Genomic DNA, 26,637 nt, shown 5'->3' with positions numbered 1-26,637 from the left:
GTGCTGAGTTTTGGCAGCAATTTCTGTTTTTGTTTCAGACTCTGGGCATCGACAGTTCTTTGTTTTATTTTCTTGTTTCTCTCATGTGCTAATTGAAGAATTTTATCATAAGGTGTACATCATTCAGTAACAGTCTTGCAGGAAATCAGTTTGTGTAGTCTCAGTCTAGTGTGGATCAGTCACAGGCCTGTAGCAGCAAACATTTGGAGGGATAACTGCATGGCTGTTGAAAGCAGGGAAATGACATATAATTGGTTTGAAAGAAAGATTGTGAGGCACAATGCTCAAATAAAGCAACAGAGGTTTTACTGTGCTATATCCCCTTGGATGTAAAAGGTAGATTGAAATGTTCCACAGTCCTGGCATTGATGAAGACAGAATATACAGAAACAGAAAAGGAAAGATGACAGATTCAGAAGCTTTAAATGAAGCTCCAAGCATTAAACAGTCTGCAGCATTGGGTCTTTGACAGGGAGAGCAATTCTGCAGGCAATTTGTAAAACGTTCTTGCAGATACTGGCATTTCTAAAGTAGCTGCCGAATCCATCCCATGATCTAAAAAGATATAAATTAAGTTTTTGTTTAAATCAAATGGATTCCCATTAAATGGATAAAAGGCACTGAAGGGCCAGAATGCAGCCTGACTTAATTAATCTTTTGTTATTGGAAAAGTATCTTTGTGATGATCTGAAAAAGTACCAAACGCACCCAGCTGAATTACTAATAGAATCATTTCCTGGCGACTCCATCAAACTGAGTTATCACTGATGCAGCAATTTTTCTCATTTAATGAAACTACGGCTGATGAGTCCTTGAACTCGCACTTAGAAGTCAGTACAGTGTAGCTAGCTGTAAGCTTTTGTTTCTTCACTAGGTTTTCCTTTTGGCTAATGCCTCTCATCTCAAAGGTGCCGACTCCTGAAGGTTTACTGTTCCCCAGAATTTGCCAGCTCTCTGCTATCACATCCCTGTGATGTTTATTGGCTATATTTCCTTATTCTGTTTTGACACATGAATAGTTGGCTTGTATGGACAGATTTTTGCTTGTATGGACTTTCAGTAAGGCATTTGTCAAGGTTCTACATGGTAGACTGGTTAACAAGATTAGATCAGATGGAATACAGGGAACACTAGCCATTTGGATACAAAATTGGCTGGTATGTAGGAGACAGAGACAGGTGGAGGGTTGCCCTTAAGACTGGAAGCCTGTGACCAGCAGTATGCTGCAAGGATCGGTGCTGAGTCCACTGTTTTTTTTGTCATTTATATAAATGATTTGGATGTGAATATAGGAGGTATGGTTAGTACATTTGCAGATAACAACAAAATTAGTGGTGTAGTGGGCAGCATAGTAGGTTAATCAGAGTACAGTGGGACCTGATCTGATGGGCCGAGGAGTGGCAGATGGAGTTTAATTTAGATAAATGTGAGGCGCTGCGTTTTGGAAAGGCGAATCAGGGCAGGACTTATACACTTAATGGTAAGGTCCTGGGGAGTGTTGCCAAACAAAGAGACCTTGGAGTGCAGGTTCATATGGAGTCACAGGCAGACAGGGTGTTGAAGAAAGCATTCGGTGTGCTTGCCTTTATGGTTCAGTGCATTGAGTATTGGGGTTGGGAGGTTATATTGTGGCTGTACAGGAAATTGGTTAGGCCACTCTTAAAATACTGCATTCACTTCTGGTCTCCCTGCTATAGGAAAGATGTTGTGAAACTTGAAAGAGTTCAGAAAAGATTTAGAAGGATGTTGCCAACGTTGGAGGGCTTGAACTATAGGGTGAGCCTGAATAGGCTGGGGCTATTTTCCCTGCAGCATCTGAGATTGAGGTGTGATCCTTTTGAAGTTTATAAAATCATGAGGGACATGGATAGGGTGAATAGCCAAGGTCTTTTTCCTGGGGTGGGGGAGTCAAAGCTAGAGGGCATAGGTTTAAAGTGAGAGGGGAATGATATAAAAGGGACCTGGGGGTAACTCTTTGACGCAGAGTGGTGCATGTAAGGAATTTCTGCCAGAGGAAGTGGAGGAGGCTGATACAGTTAATGCATTTAAAAGGCATCTGGATGGGTACATGAATGGGAAAGGTTTTGGAAAGATATGTGCCAAAAGCTGGCAAATAGGACTAGATTAATTTAGGTCTGCATGAATGTGTTGGACCGAAGAGTCTATTTCATAGTGCCATAGTTATATTGGAATAGCTTGGTGAGAGACATGGCTTATTCTAGAGCACCGGTCTTCAGTACTACCACAGAATTGTTATCAGGGCCCATAGTCTTCATTGTATAAAGTGACTTCAGCCATTTGTTGGTGAATCAAGTTGGTTGCAGACTGACATCTGTGATACTGGGGGGCCTCAAACAGATGTCGAGATATGTCATCCATTCAGCACTCTTGGTTAGAGGTGGTTGCAAATGTGTCAGCCTTATCACTGAAATGATGGTCTCCCCAGTAATTAACTATGTAGACATTAGTGAGCCGCTTCCTCCAGTCAATTGTTTTAATTGTCTACCATCATTTATGACTGGATGTAGCACGACTCCAGAGCCATAATCTGTCAATCATGCACTCATTTAACTTTGCTGTTTCACATGCATTTACGCCAGTGATGTAGCTTCACCAGGTTAACACTTCATTTTTAGGTATCCCTGGCGTTGCTCCAGACATGTCCTCCTGCACCCGTCATTGAGATTGAATGGTAACGCTAGGTTCTTCAACTGCAGGAGTTCTCACAGTTGAGTTCTGCTTCTGACTATTTGCATACGCTGTGTTTGAATTAGTCCTGCCATAGGAAGTTGTTATTAAATTGGTGCGGGTTCAGAAAAGATTTACCAGGATGTTGCCAGGCTTTGAGTTATAAGGACAGCTGGTACTTCGTTCGCTTGAGCATAGATGGGGGAGTTCAAAACTATGGGGGATATTTTTAAGGTGAGAGGAATAGGGTTTAAAAGAGGTCTTGCAGCAACTTTTTCACACAGGGTCATTTTGTATGTGGAATGAGTTGCCAGAGGAAGTGATAGATGCAGGCACCATTACAAAATTCAGAAACATCTGGATGGATGCATGAAAAGGAAAGGTTTAGATGGATGTAGGCCAAATGCAGGCAAGTGGGTCTAGTTAAGTTTGGCAAACCTGGTTTGGCATGGAGAGTTAGACCGAAGATGAGTGGGAGGGTAGTGGGTTCACTTCCCACTCCAGAGACTTGAGCACAATAACTTAATTGACATATAAAGTAAACTGAGGCTGCAGTGTTGTTAGAGATGCCATTTTTCAAACAGACATTATATCGAGGCCCCATTTCCTGTCCTCAGTGAAGGGAAAACATCATGCAAAACTATTTGGAGAGAGGAAGTGCCCTGGCCAATATTTACATTTACTTAACCATTATTCGTGCTGCCCTTGCCAATATTTACCTTTCAAACAACAATGACTGTACCAGATTATCTGGTCATTGTTACATTGCTGTTTGAGGAGTCTTGCTGTAAGTTGATTATGGTGTTTCCTATGTTACAACAGTGACTACACTTCCACAAAAGCTTAATGGAGTGGGGTGTAAAAGCGGTTCAGGACATCCTGTTATGGAAGTAACGGCTATGTAAATGCAAATCAGTCTTTTCAAATTCCATGTGCATGTTTACCTGGATAATGTGGAGAGACCTGATAAACGTTTTCCAATTGAGTTGGGATTGGGAGAGGCAGTTTTATATCAGTTTTACATTAAGTTTTTGAGACAATGCAAAATTCTCTCTCTTGTTTCTGGGATACTTTCACCAACTCAGGCCACCTTTGACCTTCACAATTTGCAAATGCAAACTCATTAGAAGAGGCTACATGGAAAGTATTCTGCTGAATCCTTGATCACTAATGGGGTCAATGGAAAGACATGGGCAATGAATCTTCCCCTTTATTGGTGATCTGGTGGTAAACACTGGCCAGTTTTTGTGCCTCTGCTGCCTGACTAGTGAAACAGGTACAAAAACAAAGTTCCTGGAAAAGCTCAGCAGGTCTGGCAACATCTGCTGAGCTTTTCCAGGAACTTTGTTTTTGTTCCTGATTTACAGCGTGCGCAGTTCTTTCGGTTTTTATTTAGTGAAACAGGTGGTTGGTTTTAAAGCAAAATTGATGGTCTCTTCAAATAGAAATAAGCATCAGCAGATAGATTTGTAACATTGAGAGACAACTCAACCCATTGCGTTGTACTGCCTTCCCAAAGTTAGTCCTTCTCCCCAACTTTTCTGCATCCTGTGCAAATCCTTCCTTTTTAAGCCATGATTCAATGCCCTTTTAAATGCTAATGAATCTGCTTCCATTACCCTTTCAGGCCATGCTTCTCAGACCATCACAACTCACTCTGTTCAAAGCAGTTCTCCTCTCTTCCTGGTTCTTTTGCCAAATATTTTAAATTGGTGTCCTCTGCTTATTAAACTTTCTCCAGTAGAAACTCCCTACTCACTCTAACAAAAAACCTCATAATTTTGATCACTACTATCAAATTACCTTTTAACCTTCTCTGCTCTAATTAGAACAATCCCACTTTCTCCAGCCTCTTCAAAAAACTGAAACCTTCATCACAAATCACTTCCTAGTGAGCCTCCTCCACACCGTCTTCAAGACTGGATGCCCTTTCTAAAGCCTGATGGCTCGAATTGGAGTTGAGAGCCCAAGATTTAACCAGGGATATAAAAAGGTTTAGCTAACTTCCATTGTTTTTGTGCCATCTATCTGTCTGTACGGAGGTCTTGTGGCACAGAGACCCAGAGTTAGAGATGGTATCAGAAGCTTTGTGTTTGAGTCCTGTGCTAGGACTTGTTGGCCATGGAAGATGTGTTCCTAATGTGGCCTGCAGGTTCATTGACAGCCTGTAAATCCTTCCAGTGTGCCTCATAGCAGGTAGTAAGAATGGGAAAGTTTCCTGGTCAGCCACCCTGCAGAAGGCAATGACAAATCACTGCAGTATATTTGCCCATAGACATATCCCAATCCAAAGCAAAGCCAAAGCTCATCCTCCGAAATGAGGATTAAAAAAAGGCACAGACAAATCTTGCCCGTATGTGTTTGCTCTCTTCCATAAACAATTGTTCCGCTTAGGTGCACCACCACAGACACCAACAAACCCCAACTATTACCAAACTAAATATTCTCTTTGTAACTGCTTTATGCCTTTCTTCCAGATACTAGAAATCTAATGGTCAATTTTTCTTCTGAATGACACAAGAGCAGGCAAGGAACTTCACTTCATAGGGAAAAGTATTTCAAATGGAGTGTACTTCTCTTCTGCTGTAGCTGGCTGGTTGTCACATTGCTTTTTACACTCATTTTGAAAAGGCTTATGGCAAAAAAAGGATTTCAGGAATTGCATAAACTTTGTCCTGCGTATCCATATTGACATGATCGATATTCAATCTATCGGAGCTGGATGAGAGAGAGCAGCCTGCATTGACCTTGTACCAGCGGGTGGCTGTAACACCCTGCATTTTAATTACTGTGAGCTGTATTACATCAACTGTCTGGTTTGCTTAGTTATACCTTTCAAGATTTTTCTTCTGAAATCCTCTCCTGAAAATGCAGTTGTTGGCTGAGTTGAAAAGGATTGAATTTCCCAATAATTTGAATTTTACAGTGTAAGTCATACAGAATGTAAATTTAGTGCTACATTTATTTGAATTACCAGATAATTTGTTTTAAATGGTTTTAAATTAAGTGTAAATAGCTCATGAGCCAAGTTGTGTCATAAAGGTGAAATCTCAAATTGTGTCATAATGCAGGACAGATACACTACAAAATATAAAGGCGCAGTGCAAGCAATACTTTTATTAGTGTTTAACCCATCTAAATGTATGCTAAGTTTTTGACTTTTCAAGGAACTATGCGCATGTTGTGTCAAAGGCTGAGGCACAAGATTTCCAATTATTTCTTCTTGTAAGCTAAATTGAGAGGACCAGGTTAAAGGCAGGTTGTCTTATGGAGCAATGGGCAGTGTCCTTGCCTCTGAACCCAGAAGCTCCAGGTTCAGGTCCCAGTGCAGACCTTGATGATCAGGAAAGATATAGTCACAACATGACCAAATGAGGCTGTGGGAGGCAATGGCTGTTATTCCAAAGACCCAAGTACTATTCTAAGGACCTGAGTTCAAATCCTGCCTCGGCAGGTGGTGGAATTTGAATTCAGTCAAAAATCTCGAATTAAGATAGCCATGAAACCATTGCTGATTGTACATCTGGTTCACCATTATCCTTTATGGAAGGAAACTGCCATCCTTACCTAGTCCAGAATCCCATTTTCTAAAATCCCTAAAGTGTGGAAACAGGCCACCCGGCCCAACAAGTCCACACCCACTCTCCGAAGAGCATACCACCCAGACTCACTGCCCCTATAACCCTGCATTTCCCATGGCCAATCCACCTAACCTGCACATCTTTGGACGGTGGGAGGAAACCGGATCACGCAGACACGGGGAGAATGTGCAAACTCCACACAGACAGCTGCCTCAGGCTGGAATTGAACCCGGGTCCCTGATGCTGTGAGACAGCAGTGTTAACTACTGAGCCACTGCGCTGCCTCTGGCCTACATGTGACTCCAGACCCACAGCAATTTGGTTGACTGTAGGGATGGGCAATAAATACTGGCCTAGCCACCGATGCCCACATAATTAAAACATATTGAGTATCAATCTGCAAAATCAATCCAACACACACCTATGGCAGATGGTGAGGGCGGGTGGAGTTTGTGGGTCAGGTCTGACTTCAGGCAGAGAACTCAATAAGAAGTTGATTAAAGGCTAAGGCCACATTATCAGAAAGGCTGCATAAATAAAGAAGTAGCGATCGCACAATTCCAAACTTGATTCCCAAAACATGGAACATATTAGAATGTGGTGAAAATAGAGTGAAGGAAAGTAAGATTTTCACAGATTTTGTTTTAAGGCCCAGGAGAAACTGAGTTAAAAAGCAGGAAATACTGCAATCAGTCTCTGCTTTCAGCAAGTGTGAGGCTGCATGGTGAAGAAATAACAGTTTATATATGCTTCTTAAAAATAGGTGCTCATTAATATTAAAATACTAAAGATCTCAAGGGAAGAAAATGTGGAAGAAAATACGCAGAAGTTATGCAACTTCATTCCATATAGTCTGAAGTGAAGAAAATGGGACTCGATAAAAGCCACCGGTGAATCTCTTGGCAATTGCTTCGTACACAAGCTTATTACCTGGGGGCTGGAAGAATAATCAAGTCCTGCTGTGCTGCACTCCCAGCAGTGTTTAATTTTTTTTTGTAACACTTTATGAGAAGTGATGTGCTTTCAAATCACAAATGAGTTGGTGTGAAGAGCGCAAATCTGACAGAATAAGGAGCAGATGTTCTACAGAATTGGACTGAAGTAGCTTAATTGGTGATGAGATCGAAAGGGGCTAATACCAGCAGGGTCTGGTGATGGAGTTCATCATTATCTGTAATGAAATTGAGGAGGAAAATGATTGTTACAGCGCACCGCGTTTAGTTGAGGCTGAGCTACAGTACTGCTTAAACTGTGTAGACGGCCTCTGTGTGTTTCTGTGCTACAGTTATCACTGAGTTTCCCCTCCACAAGCTCCCTTGAGTAGTGTTCTGTGATAATGACAGAGTAATGATTAGTGATATTGTTTGAAAAATCAATACTATCCAGTATAGCTAGTGTGAATGCTCCTCCTTTTCATTGAGTTATATCATTGAGATCTTTACATCCGACTGAAAGGGCAAACAATGCCTCAATCTTCATGTCTCGTTCAAAAACTGACGTCTCTGACAATGCAGCATTCCTTCAGTATTGCATCAGATTATCAGCCTGGATATTTTTCCTGTGTTTCTGGAGTGGGGCTTTAACCCAAACTAACTGACTCAAGAGGTTAGGGGGTGCTTCCATCTGAGCCATGAGTGATATTTGGAGTCATGTGTATATGGGAAAGTTGGAGATAAAATTAACATCGCGAACTGTTGGTGTTGTACTAAACCATGTCCTTGCCAGAAGGTGCAGGAACTTGTTTCAGTTTCGGCATTGTGGGGATCTGACATTTAGGATGATTTTTCAAAATGTATTGTTACTCCCCTCTCCTAAAGGCATCGAAACTTGCTGGTACTGAGGGAACAAAATGTTCTAGTGTACTTCACTGGGTGGTCTCTGCTGTTGGCCATCAATTTAAGTTGTGCCATCCTAAGACTCCAAAATAAGAGGCAAGAGGTTCAGTGACCAACTGAAGTGTGCCACCCATTACAATTGGCAAAGGCCAATAAGATGACATGAAGTGCCAATGCCTGGAACAAGCATCATCCTCCTTTCATGTAAAAACAAAGTAATTTAGTGACAGTTGAAGTTGCTGCCATATTTCATCTGCTCTGGAAAACCAGATCTACATGTGGCCAAGGGATCGGATTGCCTGTTAGACCATAGCCAACAAATTAAAATATTCCAGTGTAGTTGCCTAAATGTGGAGCTGAGAGAAGCAGGACATTTCCTGAACTCTCATTCAGATGATGCTAATTTTCCTTCCTCACTTCCCCTCATGCTGATTGCTGTCTTTACCTCCTGACCTGGCCTCCCCTCTCTCCTTGCGATGACATACACCTCAGTGAGGTTGCATTGTCAATAACAACCAAATCTTGTCATGCTTCACCTGCAATTTGCTTGACATTCAATGTCACTGAATATCACAGCCTAATAAAGTAAGGGTAGGAGAGTGTGTTCAGGCCTAACTATTCAGGGGGCAGGGATCATTCAAAGTTGAACCACACGAATTTGTAAGACTCTTTCTTGCCTCAGCACAAAAAAATTACTCAAGAGGAAAACCTGCTGGAAATGCTCAGCAAACCTGGGGCAGTGTCTCTGGAGAACAGTGACAAGTTAATCATATCAGGTATCGCTGTTTTAATTCTCTGTTTTTATTTCAGAATTCCAATTCCTGCAGGATTTTGATTTTTTGTTTGACAAATCACTCTCCCCATAGTAATTAGAAAAGAAAAATCAACAGCTACAACTTACATTTAATTTGCACGTTTAACATACAAGCATTATCAAGGAAAGTTCACAAAAGTTCATCAAGTCACAAAAGAAGGTCTCTCAACACTACTCAAAGAACAAGGTAGCTTTACTCTTTGTCCTGACTAATATTTACACCTGAAGCAGTATCACTAAAACAGATCTACATAGTCAGTTACCTCATTGCCATTTGTGGAAGCATGCTGTGCACAAATCACTGATGTGTTTCCTACACAACAACAGAGATTAGAACCCCTGATCGCTGTCATATTACCCAAGCCTAGGAATGTATAGTGTGAGATGTAATGTTGACCTCTTCCCTACTCTTAAACAGTCTGCACATGGCTGCTTGAGGTGTGGTACGGAGGAGATCTGACACCCTTGGGGAACCTATTCCTCTGTATTCAGGACCAACAACACTAGGAGACCATTGGAGAGAGAAAAATAAAAGAACTCTTGAAAGTAGGAACATGCCGGTAATGCCCATCAAAAGCAGAGGCAGAGCAGAACAAATGATTAAAATTAATAACAAATGATTTAAACCCCATTACGTTATGGGTAAAAGGCAGTTACCAAATTTTCAAGAAATCCAATGAGACAGCAACAGAGACTATGTTTTCAGTAAGCAGAGTCCTATTTATAATAACGTAGTCCCTTCCCTTCCCCTCCCCACTCCACACACCTCATCAGGTGTTCCCTGTATGTTAGCCATACTCCAAATGCTAATTGTGGTGGGTAACATGTTGTCTGTTTTGCCTCTCTTGGCATATTCACCATAAGGCTGTAATTGCTTATTGTGTTCAATTACAAACGAGTCCATTAATCACTGGAAAGTGGACAGCACTTGTACACCCCTTTCCCAGAATGTGCAGGTTCCTGTTTTTTTTCAGCTTTGTGCCACTTAACATTTGTCAAGTAGCAATAAATGTTGACAGCAAAATGACAGTGGAGTTTCAAGTAGGTCAGGTAAAGAGCACTGAGGCCATTATACTGACTTGCCGTCATAGATTGTAATGTGGCCGCACTTGTTTCCCCTCCCTGTCCGTGATTATAATACAAGTGTACAGCTAAATTCAATTAGGTGCTGGAGTATTAATTGAACTGGAAAGGGAATACTGAGTAATCTTAATCATATGAAATGGCTGCAGTGTCTTTGAAATATTGTCATTTACTAAGTGTTGACTGAAAACATGAGTATCATTTGACACAGGTTTTGGGAACTCAATGTACCTACATGACAGGCTAAGTAAGAATTTGAATTGATATTCTACCCTTTGTGCCTTCCTGAAGCACATTCTAATCAGTGGCATGCTGCTGAAGAATGGTCATTGTTGTGATGTAGGGAACGTAATAGTCATTTTGTGTACAGCAAGATCCCGCACACTTTCTGATGTGATTATGATCAGTTAATTCCTCTTCCACTTCCACCACTTTCAGTAGGATGTCACCACTAAACACATCTTCCCCTTTCCCTCCAGAGTCAACCTTCCACAGGGACTGGTGCCTCTGTGACACTCTGGTCCACTCCTCCATCACTCCTAACACTTCCTCACCCATGGCATGTTCCCAGTAATCACAGAAGATGTAATATTTGCCCATTCCTCTCCTTCCTCTTCACTGTCCACAGCCTCAAACACACCTTCCAGGTGAAACAGAGTTTTAGTTGTACTGCTTTCAATCTATTCTACTGCATTCACTGATAGCAATATGGTGTCCCTTACTTTGGCAAGACTAAGCATAGATTAGGTTACCATTCTTCAAAACGTTTCCACTTGCCTGTCGTAATGACCCTGATCTTTTGATTACTTGCCATTTCAATAAGCCACTTTGCTTCCCTTCTAACATTTTCATCCTGGGCCTGCTGCAGTATTCCAACGAAACTCTGGGATTTTTCTCACTTAAAGCAAAACCTGATCAATCCACAAGGTTATCTTTGTAATTTGATTTGATTTATTTTTGTCACGTGCAGTTAAAAGTTTTGTTTTGCGTGCAGTACAGGCAGATTCATGCCATACAAAGTTCATAAGGGTAATCGAACAGAGCAAGGAATACAATGTTGTGGCTGCAGAGAAGGCGCACAAAGAGTGAGATCAACATTAAATTTAAAATTTGAGAGGTTCGTTCCGAAGTCTGCTAACATCGGAGAAGAAGCTGTTCTCAAAACTGCCAGTGCATGTTTCTAAGCTTTTGTATCTTCTGCTGGACAGAAGAGCTTGGAAGAGATTATAACTGGGTGGGAGGTGTCTTTGATTATGTTGGCTGCCCCTCCCAAGGCAGCGAGAAGGAATACAATGTTACGGCTGCAAAGAAGGCACACAAAGAGGGAGATAATCATTAAATTTAATCTTCTCTGAAAGAGTACACCTTGCAATCTCAGTCTTAACTATTCTGGTGTTCGAACAAGTGATGCAAACAGAATGGAAATGCTACAAGAAACCATCAACGTGAATAAGAGTCAGCTATATACAACCAACACTGAATGCTGATAACTCTGCATTCTTCTAACCCTGGCCATTCCATCCCCCATTTCCTCTGCCTTAGTTTTGATGGCCATGCCTTCATTGTTTTGGCCTTAAGTCTTGGAAATGACGTCTTGTGAAGCGCCTTGGGAGGTTAAAAGTGTTATATAAATGTAATTGTCCCTTTAAACACAATCTGAATGAAGAAGTGTCATTGATCCATGCACAGGGCAGGCAAATGCCAGCTTCCAGTCCATTTCTGCCAGACTCTCAGCTGGCATTGGTGGGGTGTGGGAGGACAGAAGGGTGTGATGTTGCAGTAAGTGGTCCCAGTCAGATGAGGAACAGTTAAAATCAAAGTTCCTCTTCTAATTCAATCCAGCGGCGTGTAGAGTTAACAGTAAAGGGTGGCCCAGTGTGGCTATGATGTGAACTGTGATTGGCCACATTTGCTGGATTGGACAGGGTTTGCAAGCTGCAGCTCTGCAGCTGCATGTGGCACATTATGGCAACATGGTTTCCAAGTTTAATTGATTAAACCCATTTTAATATAATTAAATAGCTTGTCTTTTTAAAAAAATTGGATTAACATTATACTCGTGAGAAACTATCAACAAACAATTCTTTGTGAAAACCTTTATCATTGTTGATAATCAGATGCCCCTGTTTCAGTGACGTTAGAAATTTGTTTTTGAGTGATAGCATTGCAGCTCTTAAGATATTGCATTTTTGACTACATTTAAATGGCTTTTAAAGTGTAATTAAGGCTGCTGACCCTCTAATCTAGGCCGACACACATGAAATGTCTATTTTGCTGTTCAGGATGGTACTGGCGCGAGTAGAACTAAAATCTGTGAGAGCGAGGGAGAACGAAAATCCACAGGAAAACAGTGGTGATCTGGTTTTTCCAGAATAAAATGGATGTGTGCTAATGAGTGAAAGGAGATGAACACCTCGGGTAAAGTATTATTAAAAGTAAAGACCCTAATAGCTTTAATGTAATAATTTTGCATTTCACTATTTTAAAAAAATTATACATCACTTCAAGCTATTCTAACTATATCTTACAGTCATGAGACCTGTAATATCCATGAACTGTAAAGCCATTTCGACAAAAAAACTCTTGTAATTAGATTTTAATGAACTGAGCCAAGCTGCTAAAACACTATTAATTTTTAATGAAAAATAGTCTGAATTTGATACAACAGTAATGTCAGGGATAATGAGACATGCAGATTCCATTTTGAATATTGGGTGCCATGTGTCAGAAGGATCCTCGCTTCTTTTTCTATTTCCACAACCTTCCCCTTCCTTTTTTTGAAACACCAGGCAAAGTTGTATATCTGCCCTCAGGCAGGGTTTTGGGAGACAGGGTAGGGATTGGGATGAGTGATGAGCTGTTTTAGAGCGCATTGGTACAAGTGCGACCAACCACATGGCATCTTTCCATGCTAATAAATACCCTGATTCTGCCGTAGGCCAGGTACAGCGGGAATTTGATGAAAGACAAGGCTCTATGATATCCTGTATCTCCTTCATCTGAAGCTTTAACAGAGCACCTCTCATGCTCTGCAGGATGTCCCGAAAATTTTACAACCAGTGAAATAATTTGGAAATGCCCACACTTATTATGGAAAGAAACAGAGCAGACAGTTTGAAAGAACCTAAAAACACTGCTAAGATCAATGTCCAGTTAATAGATTTTTTTGACTAAAATAAGAACAAAGAACTGGATGCTGGAATCTAAAACAAAAACAGAAAGTGCTGGAGAAACTCGTCAGGTCTGGCAACATCTGTAGAAAGAAGCACTGAGTTAACATTTTGAGTCCACTGACTCTTTGATAGAACTTCATCTCTGATGAAGGGTCACTGGCCTTAGAATGTTAATTCTGTTTCTCTCTGTTACAGATGCTGCCAGACCAACTGAGTTTCTGCAGCCCTTTCAGCTTTTCGAATAGATTTGGAGAGTTTGTTGAGGAATAAATTTTGTTCAGCACACTGAGAACTCCCCCTATGCCACGTGATCGTTTACATCCACTCATTGGCCTGAAATTGTTCAAGTTAACATCTTATTTCAAAGACCTCACCTCTGTCAATACATTATTCCCTGAGTGCAGCACTGAAGTGCCAGCCTAAACTGTGGGCTGAATTTTCATTACCAAAGTAGGGTAGCTTGAGTTGGGAAATTTTTTAACTTGGCAGATCTGCTTCGATTTAAAGGCTCCCAAAAACATGCTGTTTTCAACCCATAAGGTGGCAGTGTGTTCAGATTGGTCCTGTTGTCTTTGGAGGCTGGCACAGAGGCAGATGAATGCCAAGAAGGGCGAGTTTAAGTCCAATATCAGTTTTTTAAGACTTCAGCCTAATTTTATAATAGGTGTTAGGCCTTCTAGTCATCTCCCTCAGCTATAGTGCCCTTTCTGATCCGGCTCATACCTCTAATCCAACTTCAGTAGGTATTCAGTATCAACAATGGACAGAATTCAGGAGTCATGTGAAGATGCAAAATATTAAACTGTAACAATCTAATAGGACTCTTAGTCAGACCCGATACGGAAAATACTGACTTTCGGGTAGATATTTTAAATCCCCTCAAGTGATCAATTTACTATAAAAGAAACATTTTCAGTGACTGTATCAAAGATAACTAACCCTTTTTAAATAGACTGTTGAAACTTTCCATCAAGATGTAAAATCAGCCACTACCCCTCCCACCACCAAGATAATAATTTAAAACTCCGGCCAAATATTCAACTATAATAAATATTCTTGGGAAATGTCAACAGTGAAGTCTTTCGACACTGCAGGGTTAGAGGGTAATGACTTCTTTCTAAGCTATACCAGATGGCCTGTCAATCTGTGCACTCCAGCAATCACTTTTGATCATGACACTTAAACAGGTCTTAATTGCCCTCCAAAAGTTTATCATGTGTGGAATGAGCTGCCAGAGGAAGTGGCAGAGGCTATACAATTACAACATTTAAAAGGCATCTGGATGGCACATGAAAAGGAAGGGTTTAAGAGGAATATGGTTCAAATGCTGGAAAATGGGACTAGATTAATTTAGGGTATCTGGTTGGCTGGGCAAGTTGGAACAAAGGTCTGTTTCCATGCTGTATAGCTCTATAACTATGACTATTCTTCATAAATTTGTGGCTTTCACAGTTTGATTTAAGACCTTTGGAACAGTGAAAGTGGATGTGAATAAACTAATCCCAATTGTTAAATAGACCAGATTTGTGTTTTGTGCCTGAGACAGTCATTCTCCACCCTCTTTTCCCTGTTGACAAAAATTGCATCTTCCAGAAATGAAGACACAGATTCCATATCCAGATCCCATTGTCAGATTTTAAAGGTTTCCAGAATCATCCCAAACTTGCAAACATTCAGCCCTTATCTCTATGGTGAGGCCCACCTTCATTGCTGAGATTGACAATAAGTCGTGCTTTATTTCGTTTTGATTGCTCACACTCATTTCACACAAAATTCCTCAAAGACAGCAGAAAGAGTGACCGCGTCCATTCTATTGATATGGATATGTTTTAGAGTCTTTGAGGTTAGAAACGGTCATGAACAGTCATCTAGACTCAACGTCAGCTTGCTCTCGCCACGGATGCTGCCTGACCCGTTGTGATTTCCAACATTTTTTGTTTTCAGTCCTCCATTTCCAGCAACATCCTAATAAATCTCTTCTGAACCCTCTCCAGCTTAATATCCTTCCTATAACAGGGAGATCAGAACTGGACACAATACTTCAGAAGAGGCCTCACCAATGTCCTGTACACTCAACATAATGCTCCAACTCCTATGCTCAAAGGTCTGAGCAATGAAGGCAGGTATGCTAAATGGCCTCTTAGCCATCCTATCTACACGTGATGCAACCTTCAAAGCATTATGTACCTGAACCCCTAGGTCTGTCTGTTCTACAAACTGCCCAAGGCCCTACTTTTAATTGTATGTGTCTTGTCTTTGTTTTACCAGAATACAGTACCTTACATTTATCCAAATTAAATTCTATTTGCCACCCTTTAACTCATTGACCCAATTGATTAAGATTTCTTTGTAATCTTAGATAACCATGCTTTCTATATTTTCATCTAAATCATTGATATAAACGACAAACAAAAGTGGACGAAGCACTGGTTCCTGTGGAACATCGTTGGTCACAGGCCTCCAGTCCGAAGAACAACTCTCCATAAAACGACGTTCCATTGAATCCACAGAGAATTGCTCTGAACCATCTCGTTCAGTGTAAAGGTGCTTGACAAAGGCTATTCTGGTTGAAAGCATGTACAAAGACTGAGGGGAAAAGGTGATCCAGTAGTTCTGATCAAGGAGATTTTTAATGACAATTCTGATGACGTGAAATCTTCTGTTATCTCAGGCTGTAGACACATCAGTGAACCATTATCTGTTACATTTATACAGTCAGTCTGTGGTGCTAGAGTCATAAACCATAGATGCTGTAAAGCTTTATTAGAATTTTTTTCCTCTTTGACTGGGTCACGTTATCGGAAGCCATCTACTGCTGCTCCTCAATGAAGAAAGCAAATAAAATTAATGGGCCCTAATAAGTCTTTGCTTCCTCGTTATCTTCATTTCCCTAATCATCCTTTGGCTTTGCTAATGTACTGTTGCAGGAGCAAGCTCAGGTCATTTTCTCATTATCCCTGTCTTTTTAATTTTGTTTGCTTTGGTAATCCCAAGTTCAGCAAGACGCCAGCTATTGCCATAGATGATTGTAAATGAGTAATTTTACAGGAATATGAAATTGGGTTGCTGCTTTGCGTGAAGGCAAATAGCTTTTGGCAAGTGATAAAATACAATAATAAAAGTTTAAAAATTAAGATTCCTTCCTAAAGATATACCCAGTAGCCTTTATTGTGATTTAAACAACTGAGCAGGTGCGGGTAATGACGTTGTTAAAACATGATAAAATACAAAATAAGGGAAAACCAGACTGAGGCAATGTGATGTTCAGAAATTGAAAACACGAATTCTGCTGATAAAGCCCCTGCATTCAGCTTCCCATGTCTCTGCAAGTCCTCTAGTCCTGCCACTGCTAAATAATGATGATGGTCGGCACATCTCCTGCATTCTGACAAAACTCTCCAAATTGACATGGCCTGTTCCAAACTTTCTCAAGCGCTATCTGGGATACTTGCCATTTCAACTTGCTGTAAAATAATGTGTCTGGAACAGCTCCTGATTAGAATAATTATTCAAGCAGGTCATGCGCAGTGTGTTTGGTTGAGAAGCTTCCCTTTGCTCTGCCTAGCTTCAAGTTCAGGAATGCAGCCACTTAGCTCACAATGATATCTTTCCTCTTTCCATGCTAATCATCTTATGACCAATCTAAGTCAGTCAGCCCAAAAGGGCGATTCAGCACTGTGGGCCTGTGCCTACTTGGAACTGTATTGAGATTACAAAGCCTAATTTCTCTTGTACTGCTGACAGAAACTGGGCTCAATTTCAACTCCGGATTATCAGAAGCCAGCAGTAACATGCGTGCTTTCACTTGATTTAAACCTTGTACAAACTTCAGAACCATTGTTTCAAAAGCGTCACTTTTCCACATGACTGGGCACTTGAGTTTATCCAACATAGTGGGATAGATTTTAGACTTGGCTTTACTAGAACACAAGAAATGGAGGCAGGAGTAGCCCATTGAGCCTGTTCCACCATTCAGTAAGATCATAGCCTATCCTTGGCTTCAATGCAACTGAAAATAGGGAGAGCTTGAAATTCGGCTGATGATACAAAACTATTGCTATCGTACTATAGCATGAAATCCAACATCCACCGGACTGGTGTCCCAGGGTCACTACAAAAAACAGTTTCCTGAATGCTGCATATGGAGTATGTTCCTTCTTTGGAATATGCTGCCATAGGAGCCAGTGAGAACAAATATGCGTTTGCGCCCTGCTCCTATATGCATATGATGAGTAAAGGCTTTCTAATCAAGCAAGCAGAGTTAATGACAGGAGTGAAATCAATTCATTTTCATTTTCAGTTGCGCTCTTTTATTTTCTAATGGCCATGGAGAAGAAACAGAGGTGATTATCGGAATGGCCACTGGCTGAAGAAATTGTGCGGGGAGCTGATGTTGTTCCACTTAAAGTAAAGAAGTCGGCGAGAGACTTAGCTTTGATTCTTTGAGATTTTGAGTCATTTTGATCAAATGAATACGGAGGAAACTGCTTCCACTGGCAGGAGGCCTGTTACCCGGAGGACACAGTTAAGATCATTGATAATAGAGCCAGAGGAGAGTGAAAGAAAAATTGTTTGCACAGCAGGTTCTGCTGATCTGGACTGACATGCCTGAAAAATTGCTGGAAGTAGATTCAATAACATCTCCTGAAAAAGAAATTGGATCTGTACCTGAAACAAAAGCATTTGCAAGGTTATTGTCAAAGAATGTGGGAATGGATCTAATTGGATAGCTCCCTGAAAGAGCTAGCACTGGCACGATGGGCCAACTAACTTCTGTGCTGTTAAGATTCTACATTTGCATGATAAAACTGTTCAGAAATGCTGTAAAACCTGCAGTTTTTCAAACCTGTGAATCATTGGATTTTCATCAGGTTAACATGAGCACTTTTTAAAAACATTGGTATTCCTGAGCCCATACGGGCTTTCTGATTTTGGAAAGTGCCCGGTGTGGGCTAGTTTGGGCCATAATTACACAGCCAACATTCCTGACCTGCCCAGCTCCATTGTGGGGTCGGGTCTGTCCTAGTCTTCCACAATTTACATCAAGTCAGGCCAGCTCTTCAAATGACTAGTGGCTCACAGCACCTCAGAGGTGTCAGGAACCATATGGAACTTACAAAAGGCAAGTTCAAAAAGTGATCCTTATGCCGTTCTGCCCATTCCATGGCCCCTCATGTCCCCATGCCAGGCTTTGGCACTTCCATTGCCATTCGCCTGCTGAATATACACAGGAAAGAAGCACTGAAGCATTGTAGGAGATAACTCTATTGTGGTCTCCAAAGCAATTTGAGAAACACTAGCTTAATGTGCTCTAGAGAAATAGCATAATGTGGATTTTTAAAGAAGAAAAATAATATGGAAAATAAAACTTAGCAGAAGAGAAAGTTATTTGACCCTTTGTGTGGAGAATTACTGAGGGGCAGTGAGTTGCCTTGCCCCCTCTGTTCCCCACCAGAAGAGAGAGACAGGGTGATTAGAAGCCCATTCCACAACCATACACTGTAAGCTGGCTGATCAGGCTCCTGGTGGGACAACTTTCTCTCAGTGCAATGACATCCCACCCTCTGGATTAAAAAGCCAGTAGCCCAGCTGTCCCATCAGCACCAGAGCTCAGTAGTGGGGACTGCTAAGCCTGCCCAAGCAGGATCCCAATTAATCCCAGATCTAACAAAGTCCAAAGTCTTTGGGCTCATTTTGTTTCACCATTTAGGGCAGGAGATGCGCTTTAATGCACATCTAATGGGAAGAAAGGGGTATGCTGTTGTCTCAAGGGGTGGTCCGTGATGGGTAAGGACATCCTACCCCTAGCAATGATAGCATCCCCATCTTTCCTTCCTTCCCACCATATTCAGCACTTCTTCAAAAAAAAACCCTACTCCCACCTGATTTCCAATACCAACTGTACAATGACGATGGTCTGGAGCAGGTGGTTCTTAAGCCTGGGCTTTCTGGACAATACTACTTTGCCACAAGAGTCCTGACAGCAGCATAATATTGGAGTCAATTGAACTTCTAGTAGGCTCAATTGACCCATAATTTTTTATATACATACAGTGTGCAGGCTGCTAATTTTCTTCATAACTTATCTACTTTTAAAAGCTTTTCTCGATTCTGTTTCTACCATTTTTTCCGATGGGAAATATTTGTGACACTATTAGAAAAGACACCCCAATCTCCCCCAGAAAGAACAAACTAGGCTTTCATTTCCTCAGAATATCTTAAAAGTGCTCTGCAATCAAAGACCTTGAAAGTAAAGTCACTGCTTTAGTGTTGCAGACTGACAGACAAATAACCTACTATCAGCTCCTGCAAACAGCAATAAGATAAATCAGCACATCACCTAGTTGAATCACATTGAGGGTTTCGGGATAAATGTCAGCCAGGGCAGTAGGAGAACCACCCCTTGCTGTTCAAATATTGTCATTTTGTTTTAAATGTAAAGCTTACTGAGAGGGCAAGGTTTTAAGGAAAGGATGGGAGATGGAGATCGCGTGTCTGTATCAAAGCGCTAGGAACTGAATGGGCCAAAGTGTATCTTCTGTGCTGCAAAATTATTTAATTCTGTGATGAAAAATCCCCTTAGGTCTTCAAAATAGTGCAAGTGGATCTTTTACCTTGACTTGAGAGAGCAGACAAGGCCTTGGTTTCCTGTCTCATTCATCTCCAACAGTGCAGCAATCTCCCCATTGCATGGAACCAACTGTCCAGATTATTTACTCTTATTTCTAGATTGGAGCTTCATTTGACCTGATTGAGAGCTGAGGTTGATGACACGATAGAAAAAATGAATCTAACCAGACACAGTACCTCACTGTTTGCATTCTTTTGAGATTCTCAAATGCCTCTCCGTGGAGGTCACGCTCCTACGTGTCCACTGTCTTATCTTCTGAAAGACAGTGTCTGGATAGCCCATGGGAAAGCACTGCTATCATTGCAGATGTTAGCTTTATTTATGTAAAGCAATATCCCGCAAGTGAGTTGTGCAAATCTAATTGACAGGTGGCTGATAACTCTGGAAGCTCTTGGGAGTTTCACTGTCACACCCCCTCCAGTGTTGTTGACCCCTGTTTGAGAAGTAATGCTGTTTGCATGTCAACTGGTTTTTGCATCTTCATGAGCTTCCAGTGTTTAGTGCCAGAAAGTGGAGGAAATTTTTCCCAAAGAAAATGATTAGCTTGTATTTTTTATTGTAATTTTATGTGATCTGTTTCTTTTGTAAGATCAGCATTACCAAATCATGTTGTACAAAACTTACATAATATTACGTTACATTATGTCTCCTGAAATTTGTGACAGCCACCCAATTCAGTTAATGTATGTGAAGGTCCCAACAACCTATTGCCAGTTGCCATTGCTTGGTCACTGACTCCTGATTGATAGTGTCACCTTTTCAACTATGCTCATACTCTACATTGTCAATCTTAGTTCACCCATCACGTAAGGCTCATTTGCAGAGAGACATAGGGCTGGATTTTACAGGGTCCCTCCACTCCTACACCCCAGCTGAAAAGTTTGGGAGCATTAAAAGCCAACAGGTTGTCCTTTGGACTTAGTGATGTGTCTGCCCCTCAGACATGCAAGGTACAGCCTCAGGAGCTACCAGCTAATCTGAGGTTGGCTGCTACCTTGTCCTAATAGTGCCAGTGGGAACAGTCTTGGGTTGACAAGGCAGGCTGCACTTGACTGGGACATGGGAAGTGTACAGGCTTGTCACTGCACCATTGTGGGACAGATAAGGGTGATGTTTGAAAGACCAGAGGGGAGGAAAATCTGGCAGGTTGGGTATGGTGCGGAATTGATGGTGCTGGGGTTAAGACTTCTGGGGAGGAGGCCTACAGTAGGGCACAAGAAATCTGTTCAGAAGGCAACGCCTTCTACTCCTGCCCACCACCAGCCCATTGCAGACAAATGTGCCAGGCTGACCACTTGCCGTGGGCACCTCTTTATTGCTGGTGAAATGCTAGGCACTGTGAGAGGGCCTTGTGTCCTATTGACAGGCAGGCCGTTTGCATTGGCAAAGTCCTTCTGCTGCACTATATTTTCACCATCCCCCACCTTCACACTTGTTGGTATGGTGCGTAAAGTCCAGGCCAAAGAGTCCTCCACCCCACGAAAACTATTGATGTTCTGAGTCAGTTGAAAATTACAAGACTGGAATTTTTTATGCCAATGACGTGTTAGAGAACAATGCAGCTGGGTAGAGTTAAGTTGATCTAATTGAACAGCAGAGTGGGCTATTTCTGTTTCTATATTCAAATACTTAACAAGTGGCGTCCAATTTTGTGATCGGATTGTGCTGGGATTATATTTGTGGGATTTGCTGCCAGTAATAGTGTGGATACTAATCCGATCAAGACCGGGATTATCATTCAGATCAGATTAATATTGGGATTAATGTGCTATTTATACCGTGCATGGTTTCTGTTCAGTCTGCATGTGACTGTGACAATGATAAAACATTAGCCATTTTGACATTGCCCAATAAGTGATGGAACATGTTGTGAAAGTCTAGCCAAATATACATAGCGTCCTAAACCTTCGGTGATGCCTGACCTGTTCAGGGGAGAAAATACTACATTTTATCATCTGCCCCTCCTTCCATCTATCTTGACTCCATTATGAAGTCAGATGTCGTGAGGTCAAGTGGGAATATTTGCTGATGATTGAACAATGTTCAGCACATTTATGCCCCCTCAGATGCTGCAGCAGCCCATGTCCATTTGCAGAAAGAGCTGGACAGCATTAGTGACAGTTAATATTCATGCCAGACAAGTATCAGGCAATGGCCATCTCCAACAAGATCGCCACTCCTTGATGTTCAATGACAATACCATCACTGGATCTTCCTTCACCCTGAGAGTTACAATTAACCAGAAAGTGAACTGGACTAGCTATAAACATACTGCAGTTATAAGAACAGGTCAGTGGCCGGGGAATTTTGCAGTAAGTAACTCACCAGATGTCTGCCCCACTACTTGTCCATCATTTAGAAGGCATAAACCATGAGTGTGATAGAATACTCTCCGTGTATATGTGGATGTGGGAGCTTGACACCATCACAGCTTGAGATTGGCACCCCATCCACCATCTTGAGCATTCACTCCCTTTGCTGCTAAAGCTCAATAGCAGCAGCATGTACCATGTTTAACATGAAGAATGGTATTCACCAAAACTCCTTTGACAGCACCTTCCAAAACCTGTCACCTCAACCACCCAGAAGGACAAGGGCAGCAGGTGCATCGGAACACCACCTACAAGATCCCCCTCCAAGGCACTCAACATGCTGACTCAGAACTATATAGTCATTGCTTCACTGTCAACATTCCAGAAACCCAGCAGCACCACAAGTGTTTTGTGGGTGCCCATAACACCCCAAGGACTGTAGCAATTTAAAACAGTGGTCACCACCACCTTCAAGGCAATTAGGGGTAGGCAATAGATGGTGGCAACCAGTGATGAGTGGGGGAAAAAAAAATCATCCCTTTAGATTTTCCGTTTACATTCCTTCAGAAGCTATCGCCCTCCCCCACCTCCCTTTATATTTGCAGCCGTTTCTCCCAGTGAGTGCTTTCTCTTGCGACAAACTCCAGATAAATGTCAGGCGTCGTGTGGTTTAACACTTGACCTTCCATGCATTTCCTGGAACAAGTATCTGGTCCCCTGTGTTTTCTATCCTTCAATTCAGTGACTTCTGTCAACATGCAGCTGAGTCAGGAAGCCTTTGATGTTCCCTTTCAAGTGAATTTTAATGTTAGGAGCGCAAAAAGTGCATCCTAAAAAATTATTTCTGTCCGTGTGGACCCAAACGTTCACCTAAACTTAAATCATGTAAATTGATAGTTTGATTTACATTCCTGTGTATATTAAATGGTTAATACACACATCTATTAAAGTGTACAAATTAGAGAAATAACAATGCTCTATAATCACCCCTAGTCCCCTGGGCATTGGTTTTATGATTTGTGACCTGTACAGTGTTTCATTTCCTCAGGGTATTAATCCATAGAGATGAGGTTAATTAACATTTTAACATCCTAGTTATGTAAAGAAGCAAAATAAGTTGTAATAACCAATGGAGCAATAGAAGGCCCTATTTAAATGATATTGTTCTATAAAGACTGTTCAAGATTCCTTGCTGCATTTTCCTTCAAACAGCAAGTTAGTGACAGTTTTACCCCACTGTCCCCGCTCCAAACAATTGTTTGTAAGTGACCAGAGTGGATGTTCAAAAATGTGCAGGTCTCATTGGGCTGTTGGGGTCACCCGTGGCAGTGATGCAGTCTAACAGCCTTCCTTCAATCTACTGCAAGCCAATTCTCCACTGGTCAGCCAGGCCAGTGATTTCTCTGTGAGGCGGCTTCTTTCCAGTTTACTGGCCGTTTTTCCTGAAGGACTTGTGGATACCGCTGTATGATCAATAGGTGAACTCTGGTCCGCACCTCCTTGTCTGAATCAGGATAGTGTGTCAGCTTCTTGACCAATCGTGGAGGTCGTCACAACTGACCTGCCCTCACTCGGTGAGTGCTTTCCTGTGTCTGGAGTCCACTCAATGCTGAGCTGTCCCTGCCTCACCCTTTCCCCCTTCAGAGCCTGGAAAATGGGTTGGAAAGCAGTGCAACTTCCCAGCTGCAGCCCTGGCTGTGATATGAATGTTCGCCTTTCCCCAGGGAACCACTAGCTGAGGTTGAGAGAGAGAGGTCACTATTCGTAAATTTAGTCAAGGCATGGAGGCTCAATGAAACCAGGAATGGATGGAATGGATAGTTGTACTCTGATTAGTGGATTTCGCGCTACAATGGAGTTAAGGAATCTTGGATGCTACCTCAGAGATTATATTGTAATACAGAAATGAAAATTGGAAAACCAAAGTGCCTGTAAATTGCTCCCTGATGTGCAGACAGTGAAATATGACTATTGGGTCCTTTGAGTCCCTGAGTTGTGAAGACCAGGAAGGTACCAGGCTGACTTCATCCACTGAGTCTTAGGTGAAATGTCTGTATGTGGATAGCAGATGAAGGTGGATCAGACTCTGCTGCATTACACCACCTACAGTGGCTGAAGAACTTAGTAACTTGCTCAGAAATGTTGACAACAGGAAAGGACAGGACAATTAAATCAGACCTTTATTCATCAGGTATCACTCAAAGTGAAGGACTATTTTTGTCTTAATTGTACACAATTTGAGAAGATGATTAGGGAAGACCCTAACCCTAACCCTATCGCAGGATGATTCATTATCATTTGTTTCTACAAAGAATGCAAGTCAGTGCACAAAATGCACTCAGTAATAAAATAGTTAGCAGGTTAATTTCCTATCAAGTGTCACAACATGCTATAAGTGATTTTGTTCATTGTGACTTGCTTTGGTCCACAGAATGTTTTATGAATTTGGTTGTTTTTTATGACATACCAAGAGGAAATAAAAACTTGTTTCATTGGAAGGTGACATCATGCATTAGGTTTAAGCACCCTTTTTTCTCCATAGTGCAAAAGTACCCACTCTTGGACTCACTTCTGTTCTCAGCTGGAATACCAGGGTAATAAATGCCATGTCATGCCTGTAGGCAACACTGGTATTTTTTGTAAATTCATTCTTGTGTGTATTTTTGTGCTTTTGAGTGTGAGTATTGTCTTTATTCCAGTTCTTTCTTTTAATATTTTCTTTAATTTTAACTATTCCTCAATTATAAAAAGAGAAAAGTTGACTTGTATTTAAATAGCACTTGTCACAACCAGCAGACATCTGAAAATGCTTTACAGCGAGGAAAGTACTGTAGACAGTATTGTACTGCAGGAAATCTATAGCAAACGTCCACAATCAGCAATGTGATAATGCCCAGGTGATCTGTTTCTGTGATGTTAATTGAAGGATGAATGTTGGCTAGGAGCCAAAAAGCCTCAAGATCTTTTACATTCACCTGAACAGGGGAGTGGAGCCTCAGTTTAACGTTCATGGAAAGACAATAACTGTATAAGACACTGGTGAGGCCACAGCTGGAGTATTGTGTGCAGTTTTGGTCACCACATTACAGGAAGGACGTAATTGCTCTGGAGACAGTGCAGAGAAAATTTACTAGACTGGTGCCAAGGCTAGAGAATTGTAACTACAAGGAAAGATTGGAGGGGTTGGGATTATTTTCCTTGGTGACATAGTTGAGGTATATAAAATAGTAAGGATAGAGTTAACGTAGACAGGAGAAACCAGTTTCCCTTGGCAGAGAGTTCAAAAACTAGAGGTTATAGATTGAAACTAAATGGCAGAAGATTTAGGGAGGATGTGAGGAAAAACTTTTTTATGCAACGGGTGGTAGGTGTGTGCCCGAGTTGCTTGAGTTAGTGGTGGAGGCAGAGACCCTGAACTCTTTTTAAAAGTACCTGGATCTACATCTTAAGTTCTGTAAGTTGCCCAGCTATGGGCTGTGTGCAAGAAAATAGGATCAGAATGGGTATTTTTGGGACAGCATTGACAAGATGAGCCAAATAGACCATTTCTGTGGTGACATTTGTGGTGAGAAACTGAGTTAATTTTTCAGGTCCTTCATTTAGAACTGAATAAATTTGGAAATGTAATTGAGAAGTTGAAAAGAGTGAGGGTGGGACAAGAACTAAAAGGGAAGCAATGAGATAGGCTGGAAGATATCAACCTGAAACATTGTCTGTTTATCTATTGATGCTACCTGACTTGCTAATTATTTCCAACACTCTGTCTTCATTATGAATTTCTACTGTGTGCTTCTGGTCAAGGCCATGTGCCTATTGACAGGTTACTGTAGGTGAAGTTGTATTTGCTGGAGTGTATACTGACATACCGAGCATTTTGCCTTTGTTCATATTGGTAAAGCAGCAAATGACAGTGTTTGAATGCTGCACTGCAGGGATGGAGTTTGCCAGAGGTTGGAATTAATTTTTGTGTAATGATTTCAGGGAGCAAGCAGTGTTATGATGCAGAGTGATCTGTGCACTGAGGTGATATTTGGCACAAGGTCACTGGTTACAATGCAGTGCTTCTGTCCCCAGAGCTCTCCAATATTATAGTTGGAGTTCAGATCGTTCCCTAAGGAAGATGCAATCCGCATAATCTGAGTGTCATTAGCTGATATATTGATCAATCCTCTCTCAGGCAGTAGTTGAAAATGTCAATCAAACAATGCCTCCCCCAAACTAGAGTTGCCACACGAGCCTTCTAACATTCTATTGATTGTACTGTTTTTAAAAGTCTGTCGCATTTCAAAGCTTGCTGACTGATTAAGGTAACGTTGCGTGTTGCTAGGCCAAATGAAAAACTCTGGCCCCTAATTGACCTGATGTTGCAGTGATATTTGAGTTGCGCAGATGCTTTCTAATGTTCTGTCATTTTTTGAGCGTGAGCCCTCTTCCTTTCTCCACGCCCTCGCCTCTGCATTGTACATTCAGGCACAATACAGTGTAGTGACTCGATTTCATTAGAAGGCAATTGAAGAAAA

At 41.5% G+C, this 26,637-nt stretch overlaps 1 protein-coding gene across 5 annotated transcripts in view; it reads left to right on the top strand.

The window, feature by feature from the left end:
* Positions 1 to 26,637, top strand: part of LOC109927921 (serine/threonine-protein phosphatase 2A 55 kDa regulatory subunit B beta isoform) — a 501,083-nt gene that overhangs the window by 376,163 nt on the left and 98,283 nt on the right. The window contains exon 2 of one of the 5 annotated variants that reach the window (XM_048603900.1): positions 12,284 to 12,419. The exons of the other annotated variants lie outside the window; for them this stretch is intronic. Within the exon in view, the coding sequence (XP_048459857.1) occupies positions 12,407 to 12,419 (13 nt within the window). The 5' untranslated portion in view covers positions 12,284 to 12,406. The remainder of the gene's footprint in view (positions 1 to 12,283; positions 12,420 to 26,637) is intronic. 5 annotated transcript variants of the gene reach the window in all.

The sequence above is a fragment of the Rhincodon typus genome, chromosome 12 (assembly GCF_021869965.1).
Source record: "Rhincodon typus isolate 14 chromosome 12, sRhiTyp1.1, whole genome shotgun sequence".
NCBI classification, from domain to species: Eukaryota; Metazoa; Chordata; class Chondrichthyes; order Orectolobiformes; family Rhincodontidae; genus Rhincodon; species Rhincodon typus.
The sequence above is the reverse complement of the archived record's forward strand: the minus strand, read 5'-3'. Positions and strand labels throughout refer to the sequence as shown.